This window comes from Stylophora pistillata, chromosome 13 (assembly GCF_964205215.1).
Source record: "Stylophora pistillata chromosome 13, jaStyPist1.2, whole genome shotgun sequence".
NCBI classification, from domain to species: Eukaryota; Metazoa; Cnidaria; class Anthozoa; order Scleractinia; family Pocilloporidae; genus Stylophora; species Stylophora pistillata.
The window spans coordinates 22,151,349-22,171,947 of record NC_142531.1 but is presented as its reverse complement, the minus strand read 5'-3'; the positions used below and the strand labels follow the sequence as shown (position 1 = coordinate 22,171,947).

At 36.9% G+C, this 20,599-nt stretch overlaps 3 protein-coding genes across 5 annotated transcripts; 1 reads left to right on the top strand and 2 right to left on the bottom strand.

Moving 5' to 3' along the window:
- Positions 1–125: 125 nt before the first annotated feature.
- Positions 126–6,934, bottom strand: LOC111327704 (eukaryotic translation initiation factor 4H). The gene is made up of 9 exons (XM_022931946.2): positions 6,779–6,934; positions 6,532–6,700; positions 5,372–5,426; positions 5,046–5,110; positions 3,575–3,674; positions 2,749–2,787; positions 1,487–1,759; positions 1,026–1,214; positions 126–871 (listed from the first exon to the last, which is right to left on the bottom strand). The coding sequence occupies exons 1-8, from the start codon at positions 6,850–6,852 to the stop codon at positions 1,033–1,035; spliced, it is 957 nt and encodes a 318-aa protein (XP_022787681.2). The 5' UTR covers positions 6,853–6,934; the 3' UTR covers positions 126–871; positions 1,026–1,032.
- A 29-nt stretch (positions 6,935–6,963) lies between these two features.
- On the top strand, positions 6,964–8,742 carry LOC111327705 (mediator of RNA polymerase II transcription subunit 31). The gene is made up of 4 exons (XM_022931947.2): positions 6,964–7,033; positions 7,126–7,206; positions 7,548–7,644; positions 7,916–8,742. Exons 1-4 carry the CDS (start codon positions 6,994–6,996, stop codon positions 8,112–8,114), a joined length of 417 nt encoding a protein of 138 aa, XP_022787682.2. The 5' UTR covers positions 6,964–6,993; the 3' UTR covers positions 8,115–8,742.
- Positions 8,743–9,146: 404 nt separating this feature from the next.
- LOC111327735 (cytosolic arginine sensor for mTORC1 subunit 2) lies at positions 9,147–20,580 on the bottom strand. Of its 3 annotated transcripts, XR_015994417.1 has the most exons (10): positions 19,932–20,580; positions 19,516–19,586; positions 16,778–16,965; positions 16,104–16,251; positions 15,862–15,985; positions 14,582–14,674; positions 13,675–13,757; positions 13,051–13,145; positions 12,528–12,622; positions 9,147–10,878 (listed from the first exon to the last, which is right to left on the bottom strand). XR_015994417.1 is itself a non-coding variant. In XM_088742360.1 (9 exons), the coding sequence occupies exons 1-9, from the start codon at positions 20,066–20,068 to the stop codon at positions 10,813–10,815; spliced, it is 1,005 nt and encodes a 334-aa protein (XP_088598486.1). In that variant the 5' UTR covers positions 20,069–20,580; the 3' UTR covers positions 9,147–10,812. The 3 variants fall into 3 exon arrangements, 2 of the variants coding, with proteins under 2 accessions (XP_088598486.1, XP_088598487.1); XM_088742360.1 differs by lacking the exon at positions 12,528–12,622; XM_088742361.1 differs by lacking the exon at positions 13,051–13,145.
- Between the last annotated feature and the right edge of the window lie 19 nt (positions 20,581–20,599).

Genomic DNA, 20,599 nt, shown 5'->3' with positions numbered 1-20,599 from the left:
GCTATTTTCAATCCAAAATCGCAATTCTTTTCAGTACAAATCAATGAATTGACATTATGGATTATACGCGCAGACAATTTCTTTTTCATTTCATCAGCAACAAAGCCTCAGAAGTCAGAATAATGTAATTTTTCCAACAGAGCAACGCACATTTAATCAAGACATTACCTTAAATTAAAAGCAAAAGAAATATCACTTAAAAAAATCCAGGTTTATACAAAGTCAGTTAGCGTTGATAAATTGGAAAACGCTTTCTCTCTCCTCCCTCGTGAAATATAAAACCTTTCAATAGAGCAGTTTTCAATTGAGTGTCGAAAAACCAAGACCAAAGTAATCCCAGCGACCAATCAGAGCAAAGGTTTACGTCATCATCAGCCAATGAGAACACCAAGTAAAGAGCGGAAAAAGTGAACCACGGGAAATCGCGTATGACCTGGTCGTGATTGTTTTTTTCTTGTTTTGCATCTAATTGGTTGAGAGGATGGTGCGACTTTTCTGAACCAATCACAGAGCAAAGTTACGTAAAACCAAAGCAAACCCGGATTACTTTCGACATTCAAGTGACAATTGCTCTAAACTGAGAGTCGAAGAAGAAACAACAATCTCATTTTAAACAACGGAAACTTTAAAACGCCATTAAGGCACACCAAGTCTAAATAATACATTATATCATTGCGTGGGTATGTTCTGAGTGCACAAGAAATGGAGGAATTCTTGCAAATCTATCGGTAAGACGTCCTTGATATGAATGTTGTTGCTGACACGAAACAAAAACTGTGTTTTAGTTATCGCACGAAGCTGTTGTCAGTAGAAGCATTGGACATCTTCAGACGCGAAAAATAGCAGCTTCTTCAATTCATATTTTAAATTTCTGTGGGAGGAAATAAAGAAGACAATGTATCAACAACTCTATTAGTTGCATCTAAAGCTAAAAAAGTTCGTGGGGGAGGGGTAAGGGGACAATATCCAAACAGACCACCAGCCCCACCCCAAAAAAATTATAGAATGCACACAGAATGCCTTACTTTGTTATTAACCACTGTTTTGACTGGACTGGCTGTTAGATCTCTCTTTCCCTTTCTCATAAACGCTTTCATCTCTAGGCTTTGCACCACCAAATATTGCCATCTGTTGCATACTTGAGGCTACGTCATTCACAGGATCTTTCACTGTGCGGGGCTTGAGTTTTAATTTCGGTCTGGCTGCTAATTCCTCTATTGGTGACAACCAAAAAAAAAAAAAAGTAAATAAATAAAAACAAATTAACCTCAAGTACTTAATATGTTCTTTCTTTTGTCCTTTGTCTTCAACTTTCCCTTATCTGCTTAGCTACTAGCCTAAGAGCAAATAATCATAACAAAAAATAATAAAACTAACTTCTTTTCAGTAAGTTTGAAAATGCAATTATGGCTTTAGGCTGCAATGTCAAGATATTTTAGTGTGCAAGGATTTGCTCAAGTTAAGAAGAACTTGTATCTATTCTCACCAGCTGTTGGTTCACGAAAATCATCTTGTCTTGGAGGACCTCTTCTGTCTCCAAACCCCCCACCTCCACCTCTCCCACCTCCTCCACCGTGCCTTCCTCCTCTTCTCCCTCCTTCATCCCTACCTCCCCAGCCTCCCTCATCTCTGCCACCTCCATCCCGACCACCCCAGCCACTATCGTCTCTTCCACCCCAACTGCCTCCTCCTCCTCCTCCACCACCACTCCAACCACCGTGATGACCTCCCTTGTTTCCCCAGTTTCCACCACCACCACCTACAAAGAAAGACAGACCAAGAGATGTTTTCAAACATTTCAACTTCAAATCTTGTTCTGGAAGAATGGGAATAATCATTCACTTCTCTATTGTTCCTCCTTGACTTGATCAAATTTTTACCTCCCACAAGTGACCAAAATAGAATTTCTCTTTACAACCTCAACACAATATCAAGCAGACATGTGATGGGAATAAAGAAAAATACCAATGAGGGACTCTAAGTTGATCTACTAATAAAGGAATATTACAGATGAGATCTTGGGAGTGAAAGAATTAAACCAATTGTTTTAATCCTAAGATCTGATTGCTGATAATTCCTCCTCCAGTTTACAACTATGCATTGTCTTTTATTTTGAGCCCAAAAAAATTCTGTATGGTATCAAGACAATAAGCCCATCGATAGCAACAGTTTTCTGTTTGTGTTATCAATTTACTGATGTTCTAAGGAGAAGTTTTATTTGAATCAAATTTTCAACTTTTGCTACAAATCTAACCAACCTGGTTAGCCACCTGGTTAGCTCAAGTGGTAGAGCACCAGACTGCCATGCGGGAGGTTGAGGGTTTGAACCCCAGACCACACCAACACTCATGGTCTTAAAATAACTGATGAGAATGTGCCACCTCTCTATCATATCAAGAAATGGATAGACATTCTAGTTTTCTCGGATAAGGATAAAAAAAAAAAAAAAAAAAAAAAAAAAAAAACCATAAGTCCGGTCTCCTGCATCTTCCCTACCCTGGTTCACAGGGGATGTTAAAGAACCCACACACTTATCGCAAAGAGTAGGCAACATAGCTCCTTGTGTTGTGGTCTGGCCTGTTCACTGAAATTGGGGTAGGGGACAGGGAAAACTAATTTACCTCATAGGGGACAACCTTGTCCTATTGTAAATTTACCTGCCTTTGGCAAATTGTTAAATACAAATACAAATAACTACCAAATTTTTCCTTCTCGCCATGGATACCAAAACAGTGTAAAACTACCTACCATCACCACCATATCTTCCACGCCTGTCATCATAGCCACCTAAAAACACAAGAAATAGATATAGATGTATGGCATATAAATGAATTGATACTGTAAAAACCTGCAGATAAGCCACATCCATAGATAACCCGCACCCTGAATTTAGCAGCTCAAATTTTGGAAAAAAAGTTTTTTGAAAGAAATCAAAAGAAATCCAAAGTCGAGTCTTAAGAAGTCTTCTTCATCCACTGTTCATTGAACGTAAACTCACTATTAACATTGCAACGGAAGATACTTCTAAGTCTTACCCACAATTTTAGCACTTTAACATAATGCACATGGTTTCTGCCAAATTTGACATATGATTGATCTTTTTCTGGTATTTGTTGACAGAAATTTCTTCATTCAACACAGTTTTTCCATAGATTTTTGCATTACAACAAGAACGTGTGCAAAACATTTGAAGCTTAGTAACCAGACATTAGATCGGACGTGAATATGGAAAACTCGACAACTTTTTCAAATGTTCCCCCAGATAAGCCACACTCCCAGTTTCTAGCGACGATTTTTGGAAAAAAGGTGTGGCTTATCTGCGGGTTTTTATGGTAATAATGAGAATCAACCCTTTACCCTCTAAGAGTGACCAGTATCTAATTTCTCCTTACAATATCACCCCTGAATCACACATTAAGGTCACAAGAATAAGGGAAATGATCACCAACTAAAGAAGCTTTTGATTCTAGAACAAATTCTCCTAATCAGCACCATGAGAAATGTATAGAGAACAGTATGGAGAATATGCATACTGATATTAGGGTGTTAAGGGTTAAGATAAAGACCCTCTTACCTCTGCCCCCTCTTTGTCCACCTCTTCCACCGCCACGGCCTCCCTCTCGACGTCCCTCAGCAACATCCACTCTCAGGGTTCTACCATGTTCTCCCATACTCTAGTCAACAGAAATATATTACACCAAAATTAGGAAGCAAATGGCCCAGGGATGACTGTGTGGTATTCAATGATTGTCTTTACGAGCTGAAGAAAAATTCCACAAAGTAATAGAGCCAAGAAGTGAGACATTTTTTTACCAGTTGTTATCACAGGTGGCCCAAGCTCTGTCACAGGCTCTTTCACAGTGAATGATTAAAGAGTTTGTATAGTGGTTTAGCTGGACTTGCTTTTGAGCTCCGTAAATGTAAAGTTGTGTGAAATAATCAAAGAAATAAAGTCTTACCTTCGTAGAGAGTAGTCTGTGTTGTTCTCCTCATGATTTGAGGCCGTTTTGATGTATTTTAACTTGACGCCCTAAATTAAACTCATCGACTTGACTAGATCGTCGATACTGTCCATCTTCACTGTTTTCAATGGATTTTTACAAATATCCTCTTACCCGGGGTACCTTAGTATGTGTGAAGAGTTGGTGTTAGAAGACTATGGGGAGGAACCGTTGAGAGAGATTTGACTAGGTTCCAGGTTGACCGCGCATCAACGGTCTCTCAGCTGCACAAGAAGTTCCTTCCATGCATTAGAAGAATTCTGAACGGCCGTTAATTTGAAATTCTCGCTGGATTGGTTGCTTGACAAACCGACTTTTGTGGGATTTTTTTCAGTGAACTTAAAGGGCAACTATTTGGCTTTCGTGCTGCTGAATTTTGATTCGAGGGAAAGTATTTAAGTGTTGTTTTCAAACGATTTTGGCGAGCATGTGTCAACAGAAGTTTCCGACCTTCCCGTATTTTATGCACAGTAATTTTGGGCGTCAAGCTAAAACACATCAAAACGGCCTCAAATCGTGAGGAGAACAACACAGACTACTCTCTACGAAGGTAAGACTTTATTTCTTTGATTATTTCACACAACTTTACATTTATGGAGCTCAAAAGCAAGTCCAACTAAACCACTATACAAACTCTTTAATTATTCACTGTGAAAGAGCCTGTGACAGAGCTTGGGCCACCTGTGGTTGTTATAGACATTGTTGTTGTTCATTGTGGTGCAGATAAATGAACATTCAATTGTTTGTCTCATAATAGAGAGTCAAGCTATCAATTGTATTGATCACCATGTTTCAACTGCTATACTGCTAGTCTTTGCCAGGTAATGAGGTCAAAAGTTTACATGTTGCTATTTTTTGCACCTTGGTTTGTTGTTGGTGTAGTGTCATTAAATTACATGCATTTTGATGTTCATTATTATTCCAACTAGGAAATGTTTTCCCCTTATAGGTCCAATGGGCTGTTGTGCTTTTTGATGTTAAGTGCTTTTATTAGTTCTAGACATAGACTTAAACATAGCCTACAGAAAAAAATTGATAACTTACTGCCCCATCATATGCCAGAGCTTCCTTCAGTGAATACAGGTCTTCAAACTCAACATAACAGAAGCCTGATAACAACACAATGATAGTGAATTCAGGTCTTCAAACTCAACACAACAAAAGACTGATAACAATGTAATAGTAGTTATTCTAACAATGACAATAATGGTTACAAAAATGATACGTTAATGGTAGTGGCAATGAAAATGATGGTAATGACAATGGTTGTGGTCATGGCAATGTAAAGGTAATATTGGCTGTAATGGTATAAAATAATTATGACAATGATGATGATGATAATTCATACCTTGTCAAAAATGGTACAATACCTTTGAATTTATCTGTTTCTTTATCTCTCACAAGACGAATGCTTCTGATGTTGTCCTAATCACAAAAGATGATGTTACTATTAGCTACAGACAATAGCATTTAACTGCCATTGAACATACAAAGCTTAAAAAAAGGAAGTCTGATGTTACAATTAATATCCTTCGGTGGTAATCAGGAACGTTCAGACTGTTATCTCGTGTTCTTAAGTATGAACAGCGAAAAAGTGATGACAAAAACAATTGGACAGTCAACTAATAATAATAATAATAATAATAATAATAATAATAATAATAATATAATAATAATAAACAGTTTAACGTGGAGGAACACTTAGCTAGAAGCTAGTTTACAGGTTTTCCACGAAACAACTTAAATAAATAATTCAAATTCAAACTCTCTCCAGTTTGCCAAGTCAGTTCAAATTTATAGAGATGAGAAATCATTTCATGGGTTATTCTGTCAACCACACTAGGGATCAAAGAAGACATTTAAGACATTGACAAAGAAAACATTGAACATGTGAGATCAGTTAATTTTCAGCTGGGGCACCAAGCTTTTCTTCCTATGATTTCACAATGAAATAGAAAACAATAAGTGGCAGTAAGCTCATTATTCCCCCCCCCCCCGAATTATATCCAATTAGCCTCCTACCCATTTCCTAACTTAATTCTAAACCGCCCTCCCGCATCCTCAATTAAAGCTAAACAACTGTATCATTCATAGAGACACATTCCATCATTTCAGACCATACGAATTAATTGCGTGTATGCTTCGTTAAAAGCAAATATTTTGTCAAATAACTACACTTTCAGGTGTATGATGTTGGGCCTGGTGCATAAACAAAATACTGGGAATCCCCATAGGAGAAAAGCACGCAACCACTTGTAAGTCCTCGGAAATAGAATGAGGTTAAGAAATTTATGGTTGATCGAATTTCTCGCTAAAGCTAGTTCACCAATGAGTTTTCAGCCTCAAATCCCAGGGCCCCATGCACATCGATTCCTGAGATATTTTGCACTGGAGGCGACGTAAAGAAATAGAATACCATAAAGCTCTCCGAGTAGTCGATGTACACTGCAATGTAGCTTAAACCAAAGGCCATGTGCGAAATCGTAAACTGTCGGCATTTGAACTGCCTTTGATCGTACTGAAAACATACCTTGATGTCTTGGAATATCATATCAAGATCTCCCTGGACTGTATCCGGCGGAAGTCCACCGACGAAGACCGTAAACGGGGGTTCCGTTGGAAGAGGTTTCGGTGCGCGATCTCTATAACGATCTCCGCCACCACGCCGTCTTCCGCCTCCATAAGACGAACCATAATCCCTGATAGAGACAGATTGAGCGTATTTTAGGACCAGAGGGGAAGAATCGAAAGTGAAAGCAATAACATGGCTTCATTACCTTGGTCCATCGCCGAAACTGTCGTAAAATCCACCACCTCTACCACTACCGCTGTTGTCGAAGTCGTCCGCCATGTTGACCGAACAGAAATCAGCAGTCCATAATTTTTTAGCTGCACAATGAAGGGAAACGACAAGCGTTAGAACCAGCGGCAGATAGACCTCTACTTTGTATGTCAAGTAGAATTTAGGTAAGTGTCCTGTAAGAAACTTAACATGGCCGCTATGATGAACACCTCCGAAACCAAATCACAAGGTGTAACTAATATTAACTTAACTTTAGTTGTTTACTCGAATTTTTCACTTTTTGTTATAATTAACACTTTTTTTTTCATTTTTATGGTAAAGAAACAGATGATCGGACACACCTAAGGTTTCAAGTTGAGCTGGAGTTTGTCCAATGTCTGGCAAATCCTCATTATTTGAATTGTAAGTTTTCTTTTTTTTTTGACGCTCGCTTCTTTGGTGTCGAACCTGAAATACTTTTGGCCAAATTCGCCCAAAAATTAGCTCAGATGATATATTTTGAAAAAGGAATTTCTCTATAATCAACTCTATTGTTCACTTAGAATTTAAAAGACAAGTATTTGAAGAACAACGAAAGAAGCTCTTGATTGTTAAACAAATTATCTTTGAAATCACATCAGGAAATGTGTGAAGAACAGTATGGAGAATATGCATACTGATGTTAGGTAGTAAAGGGTAAACAGGTGTTCATACTGTCATGAATATCTGTAACAAATATCAGTCATTTCCCCTATCTTTTACAGTTCTTGCTCAAAGAGGGTACTTTAAGGAGCAGTCCTTCATTAACTATCTCAAATATCTTCTTTATTGGAAGAAGCCAGAATATGCAAAATTCTTGAAGTAAGTACATGTCAAAATTGTGGCAATAAGTAGTGTAGATTGTGGATACTACATGGTGGCGAGAAGATATGAATTGTATGTTTGAGTGGCAAAGTTGTCTTTTGTTTACTTAGCATGAGCAAGGAAGGAGAAAAATATGAGAATCTCTCGGGCTCAGAATTTTTCTTTGTCACACACACTTGTCAAAATAAACAAGGTATTTCTTTACTTGATGACTTAAGTAGCTCAAAATTTTATTTCAATCTCATGATTATTTTCATTTTACTAACAGATATCCCCAGTGTCTACATTTCCTTGAGCTGCTCCAGTATGAACATTTTCGTAGAGAACTGGTAAACCCCGCCTGTGCGAAGTTCATTGATGAACAGCAAATTCTCCATTGGCAGTATTATTCCCGGAAAAGAATGAGGATCAGTGTACCAAAATCATCGGTACAAACAGGTTCTACAGCTGAGGGGGAACCATCTTGAGGGATGCAAAATGTATACCGAGAAACGTGGGCAAGTTTTGTCAATATTGCTTGGACTGAGTTGGCAGAGAATTTAGAAATGTGGGTGCACTCATATAAACACCAAGCCAAGCACTAGCTCCCACTCAGTTTTTAAGACATGCCTTTGGCTTGGTTCATTGGCAGATGTCAAGGACTTTGTAATCTTAACAGTTTGCAGAGTTGATATGGGACAATTTTTGTGCAACTTGTTATTTGGTTAAGCTTTATATTCTGAAGACAGTGCAGTAAAAGATCAGGAGACTGAATATTTTGGCAAGCCAATTTTATGCTAAGCCAGCCACATTTTTTTGGTACCAAAATTAAGGGAGTCTTCCCACCCCTACCTCATTGCCCTACAAGATCTGCTACAGCTCTCTTTAAGTCTCAAACCAGGAACACGTGAAAACAGATTCAAACAGGAAAAAGAAACATTTACTAGTTGGTTAGTGGCAGGGTTAATGGTTTGATCCAAGTTTAAGGAAGCCATGTCACTGTTTAATATTCAGCCTGTGAAAATCAATGGAACCTTGTAAGTTGTTTTATTATTGGAGTGATATGTAAACTCCAAAGTGCTGTAGATTTTTTAAAATAAAATATTGAGCAAAATAGTTTGACATTCTAGACTACTTTCAGGCTGGCAAGGTTAGCTTAGCATACCTTGTTGGGGATTGTGGTGGTTAAATCTGATCTCTACTAGACTGTTATTAGCCTGTTTTGCTTCAGTCAAAATACTGAAACTTTGCTAAAGTCTCCCTCTCTTAATTCCCTGAGCAGGCCCACATCAGTGGATGTAAATGTAAATGGCAGATTGCCTATTAAGTACTGTTTGAAACCTTGGGGAAAAGCCTGCTTTACTTCTCAATAGGAAAGAGGGGAAAAACAATTTATGGTTCACAATCTTAAACAAGCTTACACAGCTTTGCCATTTAGTCTTGTGAACCAACTGCAGACATGGCTGGTGTGTATGTGAATAACAAAGAACAAAGGCATGAAACAATCAGAATCCTACAACTCGAATTAAAATATTTATTTTTCAGTTGAATCGACAAAAGGCCCAAAAGAAAAATGCCATTTTTGCCTAAGAATTGATTAGAATAAATTATGTACAATTAATTTTAAAAATACAAATATGTAATATAATATAAATAATAATTACTAATATCCATTTGAATTTGGAAAATTTATCAATGAATGATAAGGGATTCAAACAGATGTAACACTCATTGAAGGAGCCCATAAAGCACTTGTAATGCAAGTATACCTGTGGCTATACCAAAGAACTCTGACAAACAATTTGAGAAAATGACAGCATTATAACTTCATAATCCCTACTCACACATTCAAAATGTTTTTAATGCTGGTAAAAACATTTGATGAAAGATCTAAAAATAAAAGTTCAAATATCATACACAATGTACACTAAGTAAGAAATGAATTGGCTTCATGAAATGAGTTAATAATGTAAATTAGCCATAGCAAAGGGTATCAAAGCTGACGAAGGGCTAACAATCGAAATGTCAGCTTTGAAAAACCAAATTACCCAGTTACCCCCACCGACGCAGCACCACATTTTCTCTAGAAACTTACCCTTTTTATTCATTTGTGAAACAAATTGAACTGCTGTATCTTTCAAAGCATTCTCCTTTTAACACCCTATTTTTCTCACTCTTCTCTAAACATTTCCTTTGGTACTGACAAGGGGAAAATTGGATTAACAAAAAAATGCTTACATTGGCAATCATTTCCTTTTATAACATAACCAAAGTAAAGCGTGCTTTCTGATTGGTCAATTTAGCGTCCACCAATTGCCCATGGGTGTACGCTGCTGACGTGAGCAAATGCAAAGACTATTTTTCCGCGCGCGCTTGTTTTTTCTGGTCACGTAAGATTTGTTAAATAAAAGGGAACTCTTTAGCTACAATGTACCAATGTTATGTTATAAAACAGATGGTAAACACCACAGCGTACACTATTGAGTTATGGATGCACTTGGGAGGTTTGCTAAGCACTCAAGAAGCTAGAGTCGCTCGAGGCTATCGCCTCGAGCGACTCTTACGCTTCTTTCATGCTTAGCAACCTCCCACGTGCATCCATAACTCAATAGTGTACGCTGTGGTGTTTACCATTTGTTAATTCTGGACCAGGTATTCTCATGATCTTAGCATGTGATTCCACACGTTTACTACAAGGAGAAATTAGGTGGTGGCTATTCTGAGGTTTTGTTAGTTAAGCAAAGTTTATTTGTTGTTTAACAACACTGCCCTTTTATCCTTAAGTTTATTTTTGTGGAGAGTGTCAGAGGGCTGAAAGCTTATGGTAGAAAGACATTTATCTATATCAAATCAACACTCTTATAGAGAATCCATGAGGCCCAGTGCTTGTGTAAAACCATGGTTTGGGTTAGACCTTGTTTAATAACCAGGCCTTAGGGTTTTAAGGGTTAAAAATGAAAAATTATTTATTGTGTACATCACAGAAGGTATGATATGCAAGTGTTGATGAACAAGCAGCAACCTAAACAACAGGAAGTTCATTATGCCAGACCTATATCGATAATGATCAAATAAATCCCTCCAGGATTGATGTAATTATGACAATGAATAAATTTAAGACAAACAGTTAAAAATCCATCTAATTCAAAATGATAAAGAATAAATTAACAATAAAAACATTCCTCATCAATCCTTCAATACTTGTAGAGAACTAAGAAGCTCTGTTGCCTTGACAGCTTCACTCTCAGGAACCTGGAAAATGGAAATAGAATAGTCTTATCACAGAAATTCTTCTTTCCACATCCTTATTTAACATAACCAAAGTAAAGCGCGTGCTCTGATTGGTCAATTTAGCGTCCCCCATTTGCCCATGGGTGTACACTGCTGACATGAGCAAATGCAAAGTCTATTTTTCCGTGCGCGCTTTTTTTCTGGTCACGTAAGATTTGTTAAACAAAAGGGAACTCTTTAGCTACAATGTGTTAATGTTATGTTATAAAATAAAGATAGCCTCGAGCGACTCTTACGCTTCTTTCATGCTTAGCAACCTCCCACGTGCATCCATAACTCAATAGTGTACGCCGTGGTGTTTACCATTTGTTAAGTATTAAATTTCTCATGACCAATAACCTGGTAAAGTTTTCTTGCAAACCTGAATTTCAAATGATTTAAAAAAAAAAGCCAACTTTAAGTCCTGTGGAAACTAGTAACAATAAGCAGAAATTCCAACACTTTAAAACAAAGAGGGGATGTTTTGGGAGTAGCAAAGCTGCCACCATGAGCACCAAGTGCAGGAGACTTTGCCAAGGAGATGGGGGATGAGGTTCCAACGGCATCTCCTTTTGGAAACTTTAAAACTTCAAAAATCATACAGCACCACAGACAAGCACAACCCTTGCAAAAGATCAAGGCAATGCTCCATGAAAAAAAAAACAAAACAAAACAAAAAACAAAGGCTCATACTAAGATGCCAGAGAAAATCACAGGAGGATTGTTCCAAAGAGACTAGTGACACAGGGAACATTATCTTCCTTTGCCAGAGGAAAGTTGCAAAACACAGGGAAACATTAAACTTAAATGAGAGACTGTGTACAATCACTGAAAAAGGGGAGATTCCCAAAATGGAAGGGTTAAAAGCTATTTGGTAAATAAACCCCTTTGGGCGGCTGGTAATTGTTGGCTGATAATGTCCGCGGCTGAGTCCGAAAAATGAATATTTGGCTGAGAAGCGAAGCTTCGAGGGCAAATATGAAAATTTGAGGACAACCTCTCAGCCAAGACATTATCAGCCAACATACCAGCAAGCCAGAACGGGGTTTATTTATTTTATAACCCTCCCGTTAATTTTCACATCGCAATTAAACTGCATAAACACAGTAAAAAAGCCAGTGGTGATCTGATGGCGAATGTGCGTGATTGATGCAAGCAAGCAAAAAAAAAAAGTTTGGTTTCCTTCTATGTATATAGGAGAATGGAAAAGTTGAAACTTTTGTGTTGACTACGTTTCTTTTTCACAGAAAAAATCGAAGGACAAATATTGACGTGAACGGGGGTTATTGCATGATAACTGTCCTGCGATTTTGCACCACGTGACGTAAAGTAACCAATAAAATCACGCCAAAATTAGTGGGTGGGTTATAATTCCCAATAACCTTTTTTACTACTCGATAAAATTTTTTCCAGTGACCAGAGAGGACAGAAAAATAATCAACATGCAAGTCCAACTTGCAAACACTCCCTGAACAAATAATATTAACAGTGGTGATGGTGATGAAAATCAAACTTTTTTTGATATTAGTGGATTCTATACTATTAGCCATGATGCAGATAAGAATAATAATTCATCAAATAAATACTTTAGTAATTAAAGGAAAGATTAATGAGCAATTAAAAGTACATACCAAAAGATGATCGTAAAGGAAAGTGCAGATGTAAAAAGTGCTACATGAAGCGTCAGTTAGTGGTTCAGATAACTGAGCAACTATACCACTCTCCTCTAAAAGTAACACACAAACGGCTTCAAATTAATCCAAGGATGAATGTGAAGTAGCTGTGGGAAACTTGCCCAAAGTAACTTGAAGATTTTGATGGCAACTGAACAACAGGCAACTTTGTTATCCAAAAACAAAGATAGGCCACTAATACTGGGCACCAAATTTATCGTTTGATAATATTCCAAAGTGCTGGAGATTGAAAACATATTGAAAATCCTCTAAGAGATAAGTCTCTTGTGCAAATACAAATTGCCTCAGTACACTCCACTGTTTTTCTTTCAGGTTTATCTTTGACATTTTTAGCCCTGTTTCAAAAAGATTGATTCTACATTTTAACGTTTCCTGGTGTAACTGTTGTTGCCAAGGAAAGCTTTAAGTATGTTGTTCAAGATTACCACAACACCTCTATGACCCAGAGGTCCGTACATACCAATGTATGACCAAGACCATAAGTACTGATGTAATAAGTGGGCATTTGAACATCTGCTAAAGGTTCTGCGATCTGGGCAGCAACACCACTTTCATCTACACAACACACAACAGTGCAGTGTATTGTTACACAGTTATAAAGGAAGCCATTACAGATCACAATACTGAAACTAATATAATACTAGTAATACTGAAAATTATGATAATATAAACATTATGAGCACTCTTTCAAGTGTGCAGGCTTGATCTCTGTCATGACTGATTTGTATGAAATGCTATCACCTTTCTAATAAACATCACACATAACCAGTGTTAAGTTAGACAGTCAGTGAGTGAGTAAGTCAGTCTGTGTCAATCAGTCCATCAGGCAGTCAGTGAAAGAGTCGGTGAATCAGTGCATCAGTATATTCACCTATCTGTTGTCAGTTAGGCAGTCACCTAGCTCAGCAATTTTCTTGTCTCTTACACAATGTCTGATGTCTGGTTTAGCCACATGCACAACCATATCAGCCTGTTCTGTGTCTATTTGTGTGTACCACTCTTATGTTAACACCTTCTTCATCAAATTTTCACTCGCTCACTTCTTATTAATATTTACAATACAAAATAAAAAGACAAAACTGACCAAATCCTAGGGGGTCATCTCCAACACGAATCATTTTCCACCCCTCGTCATTGGTGTTGGTGTAGAGTGAACCTTCAGGAAATCTTTAGATTTTGAACAAATGCACATAGATAAACAAATTTCTAACAAATTAAAGCAAATTGATCACAAAATTTTTATGTTACCATCTTGAAAAGCTTCTATCACTGCAGAAAAGCTACAAACTAAGGTACCAATTTTATCATTATTAGGTGATACCACATGGTTTTTTTTTTAGTGTTGGCATGGGCAACCTTCTTCGATTCCAAAGATAACAGACCTCTAGATCGCTTACTCACCAACTGTCAAACATGGAAGCCCAGAAAGAGAAGTAAAATGATACTTTATCACTGGAAACAGAGCCAGTTGACCATAACAAGAACATGATTACAATGTCAAATAATTAAGGTGTTGTAGTGTTGGGTACCCTGTGGTACCATGCCTCAATTTCATGCCAGTGTTTTTGTAGTGTGCTTTCTTGATGGCAGATTAAACCATCCAGTTGTTTTTACAATCCAGTGTATTTCTGCCATTGAACAACACAGTATGCCTCACTCAGCACAATATAATTTTATGTTCGACAAATAACCCCAGTTAAGTGGCCCTGTTACCATCATGATAGTTCTTTCAACTCTTCTTTCAGTAAAATACCCTGAATAATATTGGTAGCACTTTTGAAAAATTAAATTCACATCACACTGAAAATAACTTTTCAATGCACAAAATCTCAAACTGTAAGTGTACACTAGCAGACAAAACAAACACAACCCTTTGACATTCGCTCCAACGAAGGGCTAACGCTCGAAACATCAGCTTTTATAATCGTAACGGTGGCCAATTTACCATTTCAACTTTGTTGATATATTCAAATTATTCCTTTGACTTTTACCTTGACAAAGCCTCACTGTCTAAAACTAGGGAAATGTCTCCTTCAACTATTGAGATGTGGAAGAAAGGTTCATATCGTCCATCAACTGGTGTTCTGGAATAAAATAAGTGATATATATTTACTGACTCATAGTGCTAGTAAGTATAGTTATCATGAAATATCTCAAGCAGAGTACAAATATCATGCAATATCGAACATTTCCAACGTTATTTTGTACTTTAAAAAACTTGTTCAACAGGTCGGCTGCATGTGCTATGCTTCTCTATCGTCTTCCCTTTTCTTACCTCGTATAAAATGAATAACTTATTGTTTTAGACATTTTGGGGTATAGTATTGCTGAGTACTTTAACTCATTGTTTGTATTTTGACTTGCCCTATAGGCTTGTCAATATACACCACATACCTGTAAAAATACACAGCAACACTATACACCAAAAGGTCTCGTAAGATACAAGTATGTGTGTTTTGACCTGTCAATTTAGCAGGCCACATTTCACTGTAAGGCCCACTAAATTTCATAACATAACTAAAGCAAAGCACGCGCTCTGATTGGTTAATTCAGCATCTACTATTTGCCCATGGGTGCATGCTGCTGACGCGAGCAAATGCTAAGACTATTTTTCCGCGTGCGCTTTTTTTTTCTGATCATGTAAGATTTGTTAAACAAAAGGGAACTCTTGTTCCAATGTATCAATGTTATGTTATAAAACAAATAGTGAACGCCATATTAGCATGTACTATTGAGTTATGGATGCACTTGGGAGGTTTGCTAAGCGCTCAAGAAGCTAGAGTCGCACTCGGCTATCGCCTCGTACGACTCTTATGCTTCTTTTGTGCTTAGCAACCTCCTGCGTGCATCCATAACTCAATAGTACATGCTATGGCATTCACCATTTGTTAAAAAAAGTTTGTTTAAATAGAGATCTTACAACCCTGTTGAATTCAGAGATATAATAAACATCTAACTGACCTCATTTTCTTGGTCCATACTGTAAGTTACAGGGCCTTATCTTTTTTTCTGCTCAGATTAATGGCACATGTGCTTCCCAAACAGAAAAACTCTTACAGTACAGACCATAAACGTGGGAAGCAAGAGGTATGTATCAACTCTTGGTGAAGAAACTCTCAAACGAGAAACTTGTCGAGTGCAAAATGCCTTGTGAAAGGAAAGAGATTCAATATAAAGTCTACACCTAGAGTGCTAGCTAACACACTTAGTTAACATTATTATTATTATAACATATTCAAATAGCAATACAAGGATAGAAAACTCCAATTACTCGGAATAGAACATCAGTTCAAGTATGGTGGTAGTGAGGCTTGGCAGCATTTGGAAATCTAGACTGGTCACATGAAATCTGTTCATTGGACATGTGAATGGGTGAATAATTGGTCTGTGTTCATCTTCAAAACAAAAACAAGAAAAAGAAAAAAAATGAAAACACAGCTTACACGTCACCATATACTAGGTATATTATCAAAACGAGAAATAAGACTTCTAAAAAAAGCATTGGAAATTTACCTGCTTTTCTTTTACTCATTTGGTTCATTCCAACCATTCTATCGGCAATAGAAAGCGTCACGCGTTCCAGTCCTGATCCGCTGTCTTTAAATATTTTATAGTTTTCAGAAAGACACATAATGGCAGTTTCAAGATCTTTCTCTCTCACCTGACAGAGAAAAAGGAGTTCCACTTCATTACAAAGCTAAATTACAAAAATCTGTTTGGCCAACAACTCATTGTTTGAGAGTGGGAAAAATCATGGTTAAAAAGCAATAGATGACTGCAAGCTCTTTATTAATATATGTGGATCAAAGTTGTTTTAATAAATCAGAAAATCCTTTGGTCTGCTTGCAGGCAGTAGTTTGTGTTTTCAAGTGCGAGATTCTGCCCGACAAATAATTGGTTGCAGTATTGGATGAGTGGAAGATCTGGACAAGTGACAAAGCAGGGAGCAGGGTAGGATTTTCACCCTTTAGTTTCCTCTCCCCCTTGCAAACTACTGACTGCAAGCAGTGTTATAAATCCTTCAATCAGGTTAACATAAATCATTTACAATTCATGACCTTTATTATAAAATTGAAGAACAGCTCCCCTCCTAAATAAGAATAAATACATTATTTTGATTATATGCTTGCAAAGAGTAAAACCATAGTTGACCGGCTGAGGTAAACAAATACAACTGAAAGACCTACCAGGACATAGTCTGACTGATAAGTGGAAATGACCAGAACTGAGATTTTAAAATCCGCTAAGGGAGAGATGACTGTTTTAACAATTCTACTGATGCCTGTCAGCTGATGGCTTCCATAGGCTCCAGCAGACACTGTCAAGACTCGCCAAATAAGGTCAGGCATGTCAATGCTCTCACTTTGTGGAAGCTCTGTAAACAACAACAAAAACATTTAAGCATTATGAGGCTTGCTATAGAGTTATCAGCATTTAATTAGACTTTATTATTTCATTTGTTTATCATACTATAAGACAGCATAGCTTTGATTTAAAATCTAATACAAACAAGTATCAACCTGTTGCATATTTTCCAATTGGTGGCTAAAGAATTTGGAACCTAGAGTGAAATAGTGTTCCTTGATTCTATTTTAATAACTTAAAGTACTCTTTCTATTTGGACCCCCTCCCCCCCCCCTTACAATTTTGTGCTCCAACCATAATGACAGATGGACAAAACACAACTTTGTACTGGTGGAGGGGAGGGGAGGGAGAAGTGAGCACTGATTCAATCAGCTAGGCAATATAAGGCTATCATACACTTAAAAGTTCAAGACAACAAATTTATTGGATGAAAAAGGAACCTCCCAATTTTGTAAAGGACTGTTGTCTTTTTATTTTCACACAGCTTACAGCCAGATTGGTGGCTGAAAAGTGATTTTTGCTGAAATATGTGAGATCAAAGTCTGCATTCTACTATTCTGTGATTCAAGCCAGAAGCTTATTTCAGCCTTATATCATTCTTTGGGGCTTAGTTAAAAGTGGATTTACATGTACCAGTGCACTGTTTTACATCAATAATTTAAACACCTATTTATTACCCCTGACTTGGCAGCAGAATTTTTTTGCAATTATGCCTTGTCAGGTGAGCTGCTGTTTCCTAATGGTTTTGCAAATCAATTTGTATATAGTAAAAAAAAGTTAAATGTCTTCACAGATTTTACACTGAATGTAATTATGTATTCTGTTGGGTTGAATTGGCTAGTGGAAAATCACCATGTAGTTTCAAAGCATGTTATGTTTTTAACTTGATTTTAATTTTGCTGCATACACCTGAAATTCGCCAGTAAAAAAATGTTTGCACTTGCCATTCAATTTTTTAATCAAAGTAAAAAATAATTCCTGGTGATGATTTTCAACTAATTAGAATATGTTTCTGATTGAAGTATAGAATGTCTACATATTTAATCAAGGGTATTTTCTGTCAATGAATGAAGTTTGTCAAAGAAGAAGCGTAAGGTCACTTTCTTCTGGAAAAAGTTTTCTTTGCTCCAAAATGCATTATCTTAGAAATAGTTAAACCACCATCCAACATAGCAATAAAGTGAAGGAGCTCAAATTTCTAAGTTTAAATAATTGCTATGCTGATAAGAAAGATAGCAAATAGCAAAATCATTTTAGAGTAATGTATTTTTAATATTGATGGCACCAAGATTCAAAGAGCTCAATCTCTTGGTCGTGAGGTAAACCACCAGATAAAGTCACTAAAATTTTGCTATGAAATTGTTGTTTTCACTTCAATTTTTTTTAAATTTGTTCAAACCTCCTGTGCTCCATATGTTTTTAGTCAGAACAGTAAATTAAAGTATCATTTATTCATTTGGCACATTTAAAATAATTTTGGTATAACTAATCACTAGGAAAGGAAGACCTTGATACAGCAAACATTGTCCTTTCATCCAACAACAGTAACAGACTTGCTAGTTCTTTGGATATTATGCAAAATTCTGGGGTTAAATTTGAATGGCCTCATCTTTTTTTCTTTAATTCAGCTTAGATTTCATGACTAATCTATTATGCATTTTTGATAACCACGAATAATTCCCTTGTTTTTTTTAGTTGTATTATGTCGCTTCATGATGTTAGGAATAAAATACAATTTTAGGCACATTGCTTTTTCTTTTTTGTAATTTTGATACTCAGAATGAATTTCTAAACAGCGGAATGAATCAAATTTGGTTGACTTACATGTAAACAGGAATAGAAAGCAAAAATTCGATGATAAATTAATTATAACCTCATTGCTTACCAGGAACAATTGATCAAGAAAAACCAAGAGTATCCACTTACGAAAATGCAAATGTTTTGAGAGAGTTATCGCAAGACGTTAAAAAAAAAAATAACATTTTTGTAGCAAAACAAATTTATGATTATATCTACATAACAGGAAAAAGTCACTTCCAAAACATTAACTGAAGAAAAATATTTCTCAAAAGAGTTCCAATTTACCCTTTTGGGGTTTCTGTAAAACAAATTATGCTGAAGCAAAACAAAGGCAAAGACAATCTAATTCTAATTGAACGACTTTGGAATTTGCAAATGAATGTATCACACACGGCCAGGATTTATAACTTTATTGATAGAATTTGTATGTGGTGAGGTTTTTAAATTCCCGTCCGGTATCCGATCTAAAAAATATATAAAATAGGAAACTTCATCTTTGGTTTCCACTCTGTTGGAATCTGCGCTGTCATGATATCAGTCTTTAATTATTTCAGTTCCTACTTGCTGTGTACGCATGCGGTTATCAATATCAGTTTTTTTTTTTTTTTTCATTTCACATGTGCATTCGAAAACGCATTCTATAATCCAGGAAAACTGACTTTCCTATCAGCTTTAACATAGTGCGCCATCCGAGGAATACACGATACTATTGTTTTTCTTGTGATCGCATTGTTTACAAACAGTATACCATGGTACCTACCTTTACAAAGTTCTTCCTCCACAATTATAGTGTAACCGTCTCTGGTCTCCGTAAAACTGAAAAACTTAGGTCTGTAGAAAGCGTGAAAGAGAATAAAATAAAACAAGTGAGTTCGTTTTGAAAATTAAAATCAAACCAGTAACCTTTTGTGAACGCTTGCGAAACCACGCAAAATATTTCTCCCAAAACACATGGCAGTCATCTTAGATCAAATTACAAATACACCGGCCAGGACATGAGGCGCTAAGGAGATTCACAAGATTGTGCAATGAAGAGCGATTCAGCAAAACTATGACCACTCCGTGAATAAAACTACGATGATCATGTAAAGAATGGAAAATATTGTTAAGTTTTCATGGATCCAGTAATTCAAGAGTTAAGTTCTCCGCATGGACCGCTTTAAAATTTGAACTTACCGTGATCGGGGTAGCAATGAAATTTTTATTAGCGCGTGAGTGTATAAAGAAATTGCATCTTTCTTTATGTTGGAAACACGAAGCTTGTGCTCCAAAATGTGGAGCTCCGAAGAATGACCCAAATTTCCATTCATCATTGTTATAGGATGCAAAAAAAATCCACAGAAAAACGCGCGTAAGTTGAAGCAAACGTGTCTCGTCCTCCTTCCACGATTTACGACTTCCCGCGGTTGGCAACGTGATTCGTCAGTCAGCTAACTCACAGGGAGAAAATGCTCGGGGGTTGGCATTTCCTGTCAATTCCATTTTTATCGATCAGGATCAGTTCCGTTTCAAAACATCTCCAGTTATAAATATCGAAGAAACAACAACTTCAGCTCGCTAGTTGGTTCAGTAAATAACGTGACAGCAATCCAATGAAAACTTCTTTCCGGTTTTTCCCGATCTTGACGGCTCTACACGTGGGGCGAGAGGGAACAAAATACCCGCGCACTTCCTTCGCCGGAAAACCTCAATTATTGAACGAAAACCAATAATTATAAGCTTATTCTGAAAAGCTATTCATACAGCGATTCATACAGTAGGCAAGCTCTACGCTTTACATCGATTATTATCATGTTAACACTGTTCTGGACTGTGGAGCGCTGGGGAAAAGATTGAAGCGTGGT

Coding starts and splice junctions, on each gene's coding strand:
- LOC111327705 (XM_022931947.2), top strand. CDS start 6,994: ATGGCCGCTATGATGAACACCTCCGAAACCAAATCACAAG. Junction 7,034..7,125: donor CTCCGAAACCAAATCACAAG/GTGTAACTAATA, acceptor TTTATGGTAAAG/AAACAGATGATCGGACACAC. Junction 7,207..7,547: donor AAATCCTCATTATTTGAATT/GTAAGTTTTCTT, acceptor TATCTTTTACAG/TTCTTGCTCAAAGAGGGTAC.
- LOC111327735 (XM_088742360.1), bottom strand. CDS start 20,068: ATGATGAATGGAAATTTGGGTCATTCTTCGGAGCTCCACATTTTGGAG. Junction 13,758..14,581: donor GACAGTGAGGCTTTGTCAAG/GTAAAAGTCAAA, acceptor CAAAATCTAAAG/ATTTCCTGAAGGTTCACTCT. Junction 10,879..13,050: donor ATGGTCTTGGTCATACATTG/GTATGTACGGAC, acceptor TCCATTTTCCAG/GTTCCTGAGAGTGAAGCTGT.
- LOC111327704 (XM_022931946.2), bottom strand. CDS start 6,852: ATGGCGGACGACTTCGACAACAGCGGTAGTGGTAGAGGTGGTGGATTT. Junction 6,701..6,778: donor AGTTTCGGCGATGGACCAAG/GTAATGAAGCCA, acceptor TGTCTCTATCAG/GGATTATGGTTCGTCTTATG. Junction 1,215..1,486: donor TTTTCGTGAACCAACAGCTG/GTGAGAATAGAT, acceptor TGTCACCAATAG/AGGAATTAGCAGCCAGACCG.